At 33.5% G+C, this 10,557-nt stretch overlaps 1 protein-coding gene across 1 annotated transcript; it reads left to right on the top strand.

Annotated features, from left to right (window-relative positions):
- The first annotated feature begins 5,878 nt into the window (after positions 1-5,878).
- LOC107820601 (uncharacterized) lies at positions 5,879-10,180 on the top strand. The gene is made up of 6 exons (XM_016646917.2): positions 5,879-6,107; positions 6,605-6,729; positions 7,055-7,151; positions 7,644-7,753; positions 9,288-9,362; positions 9,857-10,180. The coding sequence occupies exons 1-6, from the start codon at positions 6,038-6,040 to the stop codon at positions 9,905-9,907; spliced, it is 528 nt and encodes a 175-aa protein (XP_016502403.1). The 5' UTR covers positions 5,879-6,037; the 3' UTR covers positions 9,908-10,180.
- Positions 10,181-10,557: the final 377 nt, after the last annotated feature.

Genomic DNA, 10,557 nt, shown 5'->3' with positions numbered 1-10,557 from the left:
GATTTTTGAGTTAATTTCAAAATTTTGTTAAAATGTTAATTTTATTAATTAGATGAGTCTATTATGGTTGTATTTATGATATGTAATTGCTTTTGGTTAGATTTGGGCCATTCGGAGCCGGATATTCGTGAAAAAGGCATTGTGACCGATTGATTGAGCTTGGTTCGAGGTAAGTGGCTTGTCTAACCTTGTGTTATGGACTTTTTTCTTAGGATGTTTGATATTAATTGATCTGTGGGCGCCGTGTACGTGAGGTGACGAGTACATACAAGGGTTATTATGGCAAAAATCCCGTCTTACCTTTCTAAATCACAAACCGTTTTCCCTTTAAATTGTACTAATACGTTTAATTGTTTGGCTTAGATTAGAGAAGCAAGCTTACGTATTTTAACTGCCTATTTGACATTCTGTGCACCATGCTTAGTTAAGTCCCTACTTTCCTTATCTGTGTTCTGTATAAACTGTATAACTCGATGCCTTACCTTCCATTTCATCTTGCGTTGAATATTTAAATTGGGGCTACGAACGTATTCCGGGATATCCCCCTGACTTGCATATTTATTTTGGGACTACGGAATTTGGGGTGCAAATTTAGATACGGGTGCGAGTATGATAATCGGCTAAAGGTAATTTAAATATCTAAAAATAAAATTATAAAAATATGCCTACATTACGAGGCATTAAGTGAAACTTATATGGTGCTTGTAGAGAAAGTTTCTCTTTTATTCTTAAATTTACCCTTATTATAAAACAATAAAAGAAGAAGAAGAGTATTGCATAGAAAAGTAGAGAGAGGAGATTCTTATTGATTTGAGATCAATTACAATAGAATAGAACTCATCTATTTATAGGAAAAGAGTGACTTAGCCACCAAGTAACAAACCCTTAAATCTCTCTAAAATATAGACATTTACTATAAATAAAATACTATTTATAACACTCCCTCTTGAATGTCTATTCACCAAATAATGTACCTAATTAAAACCTTAACTAAAATAAAATCGAGTGAAAAACAATTCTAGTGAAGGAAAAAGAGTATACATATCTAACAATATACATTTTGGTTGCCTCGTTAAAAACCTTACAAGGAAACCTAGTGGGACAAAATCTTATAAGGAAAAAAAAAGAGTACAACGCGTATTAACTCTCCCTGATGAGACAATCAATTCACATCTTTGAGCCTTCGCATTTCAATCTTGTGCAGTATCTTTAAAAAATCGTTGGTAGAGATTTGATAAACAAATCAGCCATATTAACTTGAATAAATATGATGTACCTTGAAATCATCATTCTTGATAGATATATAATATCTTCATATAATGTCGTGGAATGGCCTTTTCAATATCTCTATAGAGATTCTCGCTATCATATTATCATACTTATAGTTATAGCAAGATACATATGTGCACAAATTACACTTAGGAGCACAAATTACACTTAGGAATTAGGAGGTAGTACTTCAGGACCAAGAATTGTATATGCTTTAAGCAATTTAAATCTTTCAGGAATTGTCATATAAGTTAAGTCATATAAGCCATATGAATGGACTTTAGATACATATCAAGTTTTCATGTCATGATAGGCATATAAGATAGATAAAAGTGATTTCACACTCTGTTGATTTTATACTTTCAAGTGTTTGAACTGTAGGCCCAAAACTTCATGTCTTTCATATGGATCAATTCTACTTGAATTATTTCTCCAGACTTAAGATCCTCATATATATATATATTTAGCGTTATCATAGGTGTAGTCGACGAACGCTTTATATTGGTTCCAATATTTTTTTCATAAATACATAACATAAAGAGCTCTTCCTTCATATTTTCATGTACCTGAACCTCTCCTGAGATTTTATGAAGTGTTATGTCATGCGATCTTCTAGATCACTTGCCTCCTTATTATGATCATTTTGATCATTTGCTCATCTTCTTCATTAAGAATTTTATTTGACACTGATTTGTCTATACTCTTTAAGCGTACCATAGACTTTGTCCTTCTAGGACTTATTCTAATATGAGTTTTTGCAGTAGGAATATAGTTACTATCTTTGGATCAGCAAATGCATCTGGCATGCTTTGCAATATATTGCAGATGAATTATCTTTTTGTGAACTTCAAGTTCATATTATCTTATTCAAGGATCTAAATGTAGAAATAATAATTCATTCCACGTAATTTTCTCAACTCTTTATCCTTTCTCTCCCTCATGTTAGAAAACCTAACTTGCTTCCTCAACTTTGAAAATCCATATTTGTGCGTTGTGGTGTTAATCAAAATATACATCGCACATCAATAATAATAAGATAGAATTATTTGATTCCTGACCCTGAACCACTTCGCACATCAATAATAATAAGATAGAATTATTTGATTCCTGACCCTGAACCACTTGTGAGGGGAGAATGTAATATACTTTCGTATATAACGTATATCAAACTGATATAGATAACTTTGTTCTCATAAGTAATAATTTAGCTATTAAGTAGAGGCACTCAATAAATCTTTTTGCTAAACCAACTATGATATAAACCAACTTATCAAGATGAACTATCTTGAATAAAAAGTCTGGAATATGCACTGAATTAAATTATTGAGCAAGTTATCTGACAAATACCATATTGCAAGTTAATAATAATTGCACATGTAATCATCTCATAGATGTATCTTATGTGGTATACATGACAGGTGAATAGGCCCATATTCACCTTTGATATTTCCAGCATTCATGGGACTCAATCCCAATTTTAGTTGGTCTATTAATTAATGAGAACAAGCAACATAAAAGAATTCGTAAAGAACTTTCTAGTTCTTTAATATTTACCCATGTGAATTCTCTTTTATTTTTACATATCATACTTAAATTAATATGGCTAAACCAATTATACCAATTGAATAAATTATCAATATTGATAAACTTCAGGTTTATGCCATGACATGTGCAATTATCAATAAACTCCAAGTTTATTATGATATGAGTGTTTATATCAATAAACTTCTACTTTATTGTGACATTCTCTTATTTGTGTAGTACAAACTGAAAAATAAAGCGGGTAGTTTTTCACATATATATTACCCCACTACAAGTTGTAGTAATAGAAGATATTAAATCTTTCATTTATTTATAGTCTCAATATAACCAATCGCTTTCGAGAATACTTTAGAAACTCAATAAGTTTCTTTAGGACTTACTACGACACAGTACCTTATTGATAATCAATTTTATTTCTCCAAAATAATATAATTGGCTCTTCGAGAGCTCTCAATTAATTTTGTACTACCATATATTCATCAACATCCATATAGTGAATATCTCTTTCAAGGAGAAAGTTATATAATTATGGTCATGGTCAAAATCATTATAGACAAGATATGTTACTTCTATTACTTTTTCCCTGTAATAATCACATTGCCATAATATTTTGGCATAATCACATAGGTACGTGATCAATGATATGTCATAATAATGAAATTATTTTCTTACTTCATCTCAAACCTTTTTCTAGAGGTTAGTGTGGTATATCCACTACTACTAGCACGTTCATATTCTTTCAAGAATGAATATGTATTCATAAACTACATGTTGTCACATTCACATCATGAATGGACCATAATCATCTATATGTGCTTTACAAAATCCCATGTCAAATTGATGACAAATATTACTTTCACAGAGTGAATGATTATTTTGAGAATCCTTATTGTTCTCATTACCACAATAATGACGATTATAATTTCGTCTATTGCCACGTCCACATCCACATCCATTGATACCTTCATGGTAATAATTTTATCTTCTTTCAGACTTATCACATACTACTACCACATTCTCTTTAGGGAACGAGAATGAAGCAAATTCAATGGGACGGGTTTCTACTTCTTGTGCTCACAATCATACATGAATTTGATCATGACAAGACATAGAAATTTTACCACTTCGGGTGGTTATAATTTCTTACAAACTCCATTAGAGTTATAATCAAAATTTATTGTCTTTGCTTGTATTTAAAATCAAATTATAGAATTTTAAGAATTTAAAAGAGAAAAATAAGGCAAAATACTTACCTTAAATCCAGAATTTCATGGAACAATTGACAATCATGATGCTCAATATTATGTACAAGTTGAGCATAATGCCCGTATCTCAAAGCCTGATGACCAAAGCAAATGCCTCTACTCAATTGGTTAGAGTCTCGTGCTAATAACATGTTATAAAACAATAAAAAAAGAAGAAGAGTATTGCAGAGAAAAGTAGAGAGAGGAAATTCTTATTGATTTGAGATCAATTACAATGGAATAGAACTAATCTATTTACAGGGAAAGAGCGATTTAGTCATCAAGTAGCAAACCCTAAAATCTCTCTAAAATATAGACATTCACTATAAATAAAATATTATTTATAATACCCTAACTTTTATTTTAATTTTAGAAATTATTATACCTGCCTCGAATTTCTTTTTTGATCAAAATACTCAAAATTCATTGATCAGATCCGGTGTAAATCCCACATCCATATCGTATTGACACGGGTGCAATATCAAAAATAAACAGTCCGAGCAACTTAGACAAGCACAAAATCAAAAATCAATTAATAGAACTCTCGTTTAAGTGTGCGAGATTAATCAAATCAGAGTCTTCAAAGAGGCAAACAAGTGGGTATGAGTTGAGAATTCAGATTGCAGTGTCAATTTTGAATCTCAATGATCACAAATTCACAATTTAAATTGTGATGTCATCACCTCGTATCCTAGAACTAGAAGTGACCAAGAGACCATTGTGATTTGTGCTGTTATATCCGGTTTTCCCTACAATCAAATTAGGAATTTAATATGGGCCTAAAGGCAGCAGAGGCAGATCATTCTCTAAATGCAATCTACACTGTATAGCCAACCTCTAAAATAATAGTCAATTTTTTTGTGTATATATATATATATATATAATGTGTGTGTATATTATATATAATTAGTGTATATTTTTTATATAATATTTGTCTAATGAGTATAATTATTTTCGGTCAACTGACCATATGGTAAAGATAGCACGGGTTAGCCAGTTTTCGGACTGGTAATTGAAAAATAGCCAGCGTTTGCAAAGTCATTAAAAAATAGCCACTATTTTGCTGCAACACGGAAAGTTCCAGCATAATATACTGGAGATTGGTGCACTTGTGTATGAAGTTCCAGCATATTATGTTGGAATTCCAACACACAGAAAGTTCCAACGTAATATACTGGAAATTGGAGCACCTGTGTATGAACTTCCAGCATATTATATTGGACTGGTATATTATGCTGGAACTCCAGTATATTATGCTAGAACTCCAGTATATTATGCTGGAAAATCACATGTAAAAAATTCGAACTCCAGTATATTATGCTGAAATATTTTTCGGATTTTGAACATTATTTTCATTCAGATTTATCTTTACATGAAAAGTGGCTAAATTTCGATTACTTTTGAAACTGTGGCTATTTTTCAATTAGCACTTGTAAATTTAGCTATTTTTGAATTTTACCCGGCCATATGTGTTAAAAGCCCATCTCTAAACCCAAAAGAGCAATCCATAACGAGGCCCAGTTGCTTCTATTCATCTTCACCAGTCCAACCCAGTTCGTCATAAGCGATTGCTGCGAAGCACCAGATCATGAATCGTTGAGAGTTGAGACTTCAAAAGGGTGATAGATTTGATAGTTACATCATAATCCTCGTCACTTGTACAGCCAAGGTTGTTTTTAGTTCCTCGGCCTTGACAAAGTTGTCTTAGTCTGGTGTTATAATCTTCTACAGCTGCCATTAACACTAAAATTTTGTTTCCAGTTTGGCTTTATCATCCACCGTTTATAGTATAGTTTCAGAAATCTTGGGAAGCTGAGGTATATTTTTTTTAATTCCCTTTACCGTTGCTTTTCCTGAACTTTTTTGCAGAGTCTTTAATGTTCTCTTTTTGGCATTCTTAATTGGTGAAAAATCTGATCTTTTGATTAATGGGTATTTTGCTAATGTGATGGGATTTGTAGTGTTTGCACTGAGATTTGACTATGGGTAATGCTTCTTCAATGTTAACTCAATATGATATTGAAGATGTCCAGGAGCACTGCGACCATCTGTGCAAGTCTCTTATTCATCTACTGAATCTATTGGCCTTAAAAGACAAATTATTTAGTATTATATGAAGTTGTCCCTAATACAGCAGAATGGATATAGAGGATTCATATAGCCGACCCCAATTAGGATAGTAGTAGTAGTTGCTGTAGTTGTCTTTTTTGCCATTACTTACTAACTAGTACACATACCCGCACGATGCACGGATCATTTCAATATAAAAAAGAGCGGAGAGAATTAATAAAAATAGACGTATATTGCATACTAAATATATCGACCACATTGAAAAGAATTAAGCCAAAAAATAAATAAATGAATTTCATCGAGTTGTCTGTATAAAATTGTTGCTAGAGAAGAAGAACAATAACATCAAAATTTTGAATTGCTTCATCCATTGAAAAACCAGCTAACTTATTTAGCTTTGCTAGTATCTCCAACGGCTTGTCACTTCTTTCATTGTTCTATATTTTTTTTGTTGATATCTAGTGTCCCATAAAATACAGTTACTCAGCAGGAAATAGTTTCATTGTATGAAAGGTTCTGCCAACTTGATAGGAATTCAAAGGGTTTTATCTGTGCTGACGAGTTCCTTTCGGTACCGGAGTTTGCAATGAATCCACTCTCTCAGGTTTGGGAATAAGTTTCTGTTTTTGTGTTCAATTGTGGTTTTGTATGTATTATGATCTTAGGATATGCAACAACAACAACAACAACAACAACCCAGTATAATCCCACTAGTGGGGTCTGGGGAGAGTAGTGTGTACGCAGACCTTACCTCTACCCTGGGATAGAGAGGATGTTTCCGATAGACCCTCGGCTCCCTCCCTCCAAAAACTCCCCACCTTGCTCTTGGGGTGACTCGAACTCACAACCTCTTGGTTGGATCTTAGGATATGCTTGTTCTCTAATTTGTATGCTCTGTATGTTTGATATAATTGCTTGGCTCTTTCCAGAGATTACTTAAGATGGTGGACGGCTTGAATTTCAAGGACTTCGTGGAATTTTTGTCAACTTTCAGTGCAAAAGCGAGCATGCAACAGAAAATTGAACGTTGGTTATTAAGCTGATCCTTAATATGCTATATTTTGTAACTTCAGGAAGATGCTTTGATATCAAGAATCTTTAGCTTTTTAAAACATCATTCACTTTTAGTTACACCTGATATTTGTGAATTAATCAACGTGCCGAGGACTTTTTGCTAAGAGTACGGTTTATCTCATTTATTATATTTCCCAAAATGAAAATGTTTAATAAGTTCATCATTGCTAGAATTTTAAAGCACACTTCTCATTAACAACAACATGATCTATCTGGACTAATAAATGTCTGTCTGTTAGTCGTTGTAGAATCTGGTTGTGTTAGGGGATCTAGGAGTGGTGTTATGTCGGCCATATTGAAAAAATCCATCACAATGAAAAGCAAGAATTTAAGGATTCAACCAATAGATCAAGTTTATGTTACAAGAAGTGCAACATAATTTTCACTGCCTTTTGCAGTCTTCTCACCACTTCACTTACTTGATCAACTGCTTTTATGTCTCAGTTATCTTCAAAGTATATGATTCTGACTGCAATGGGAAAGTGACCTTCGATAACATAATAGAAGTGCTTCATGATTTAACTGGATCATTCATTTCAGACAAGCAAAGAGAGGTATTCTTTACATGCTTTCTTCTCCCCCTCTTTCAACTGACTAGTGACTCTTCGGAATAATGCTTCCCATGGAGATAATCTCACATCTTTATTCTGAGCCAATAGGATTTATGGTGTAGAGTTGGAATGACCTAGGTCTACTGATCACAAAGGTCCAAAATTCTTTGCATTAAAGAAGTAGGTTTAGCTTTATAAATGTGGAGGGTGAAGCCTATGATGGCCGATTTGGTTGGTTTGGAATATATAATTGAGAGTGAAGAACCTTTATGGCTTACAAAGCTCATTGACAACAATTTTCCGACCTGTTAAGTAAAATAGGTTGGATTAATTGTAGTTCAAGGAACAAAAGCTGTAAGAGAGTTTTCCTTCTAAATGATCAGTTATGTGATACATAGGCAATTATTTGCTTCAGTTTCTGGAAATAGGAGAAATATATTTGACTCCATTCAGCCTCATAAATGATATGTAATGGCAATCCTAAATTAGATGCCTAGCATATGCTAAAAAGATGTGTCCACATTTTCTAATCATTCTATTTCTTTTCAGCGTGTAAGTGCCTTTCGATTTTAAAGTTGTGGTAATTTACTACAATATATTGCTACGATTTGGTTAACTTTAAGTGATTGGCATCATTCTAAAAATGAAATGCCTATTGGCTCTCCATCTATCTCTGTTTTTAGTTTCAACTCTCAGCATTTAGTTTTGCTGGAATGGGTATAACTGCAGATAATGTTCTTTCGATATCTCGCAACTCATGACGTGTCTCTTGAGGGATATTAAACTATGGTTGAAGTTTTAAAATGATTATAACTCTTTCAAAAGAGGAAAAGATATTTAAAGCACTTCTAAAGAAGAACAAGGAATATCACTTCAGTAAATTCTTTACCATTGACAGTTCAATGTCTTTTTTGGACTTTCTTGCTTCTATATGATTATTCGAAGCCCCCAACGTACAATTTGTATTTTTGTTTCAGTGCTTTGGTCTCTTCTTCGTCTCCTTACTACACATCTTTGTTAAGATAAAGGCACTAAAACGATCTTAATGGACTGTTTAGTTTCTGTTTTACATGTTTTGGTGACTCACTGTCTTACTGGGGTTTTGACTTGTTAGAAGGTCTAGCTTTTGTCTTAAAAGAATCTACCCACAATGAGCAACTCTGAGTTATAGGGAGTTCTTTATTTTTCTTTTTTGATTTATCAAGTGATGAAGTGGGAAGATTAAATGGATCAATTTTTTGGGTAACGTAGCTTTCCTCTAGATGTACTTGTTTGTTGGTTACTTCATCATAGATTTGCTATAGCTTTTAGCTGACTGATCGGTGCATTTACATTGCTTTATGTCCATTAATACTAGGACGTCTAGGACGTCTTTTTATTTCCCTTTTTGGCTAGATAATTTTAGTAAGTATCTTAATATCCTTTCCGAATTAAAATTCTTTTATTTTCTGCATTTCATTTGAATTTCATAACTGGGACTTTTTTTATTTTGTGGTAATTCAGCAAATTCTTTAACCATGTGTGATTTGTTTTGTAGGAAGTGCTTAACCAAGTTTTGCATGAGGCTGGCTATACAAGGGACTCCTTATTGCTCTTGGATGATTTCATCCAGGTTTGTCAGTCCTCAATGAATTAGGATCAATAGGAGCATAGGTGGTTTGGAACAACTTCTTTCCATTTTAAAGTGTCGTTAATTTAGTATCTTACTATATATCCTTTAACATAACCACATGCAGATCTTATGGAAAACTTGTTATCGTTTCTATTACTAAATCCGACTGGAGTGTTAAGTTTCTTTTGACCCCCTCTCCCATTTTAGAAGTTCAAGGATATAAAGCAATGCCCCAGACTCCACTTGTGGGGTTACGCTGGGTTTGTTTGTTGTTGTTGTTGTTGTAAGGATATAAAGCAATGGAACATAGTTTAAGGGGGGAAGTTGCCACAAAAAAATATTGAAGGGTCTTTGCTCAGTAGCCCTCTCCTTATTATTGATATAACTGTGATTGATGATCTATGAAACTATATACTGATGATTCTTTATTTCCTTCTCAGCAATCAATGTTCTGTTGCATATTTTTCTAAACATGTGCTAGCTTTTATTTTCAGATACTGGACAACCCAGGCTTGAAGATGGAGGTGGAAGTTCCAATCGACTAGCTAAGCCAGCAGTTATCTATACTAGAATTTAGATGTATCTTTGTAGAAGCACATGCTCGTGTTATTCTATCTTCTTTCTTCAATTTGGTGACCTGAGCTTTTGCTCTTCTTTTTGTCTTTCTTTCTATGTGTTCCTTCCTTTGGGCGGTGGGGATTGGGGCCATCGGCGATGTAGGTGATGGGATGCTGGAAATGGGAACCGCCATGAACGGAAACAGAGTAAGCACGTATGTTTGTAACTGTATTTCAGCTTATTCATAAGTTATTTCGTGCTTAATGCCAATGTTCTCTCTTTCTGTCCAACTATTTATGTTTGCTTCTATTTCTAATCGTCGTGTTCAGACTGTTATATAAAAGAGAAAAGTTGATTGGCTGTGACACACTGAAGCTCGTTGAGTACTTCACTTTGAGATTGATCTTAAGCTGACTTTATTCTCTTACGCACAGATGCTTGAAAAAGCTCCTGTATTAGTTCAAAGATTTGTAGAAAAGGATTCTGCAAAATTTCTCATTAATTAAGGGTTTCAAAGAAAGCTTGTAGTTTAGGTTTTGTACAAGTTTGGAACTCTCTATATAAGGGGCTACCATGCAATGGCCTTCTCTAATAGAGCCCACAAGTGGGGACTGGGGAGGATGGATGGTCACAGACC

Source organism: Nicotiana tabacum, chromosome 15 (assembly GCF_000715075.1).
Source record: "Nicotiana tabacum cultivar K326 chromosome 15, ASM71507v2, whole genome shotgun sequence".
Classification (NCBI taxonomy): Eukaryota; Viridiplantae; Streptophyta; class Magnoliopsida; order Solanales; family Solanaceae; genus Nicotiana; species Nicotiana tabacum.
This window is presented reverse-complemented; position numbering and strand designations above follow the sequence as displayed.

Bases quoted from the DNA above. Each gene is read 5' to 3' on its own strand.
- LOC107820601 (XM_016646917.2), top strand. From the start codon at position 6,038: ATGGGTAATGCTTCTTCAATGTTAACTCAATATGATATTGAAGATGTC. The intron at 6,108-6,604 runs GCAAGTCTCTTA...CATAAAATACAG, and splicing joins GGAGCACTGCGACCATCTGT to TTACTCAGCAGGAAATAGTT. The intron at 7,152-7,643 runs GTTGGTTATTAA...TTTATGTCTCAG, and splicing joins CATGCAACAGAAAATTGAAC to TTATCTTCAAAGTATATGAT.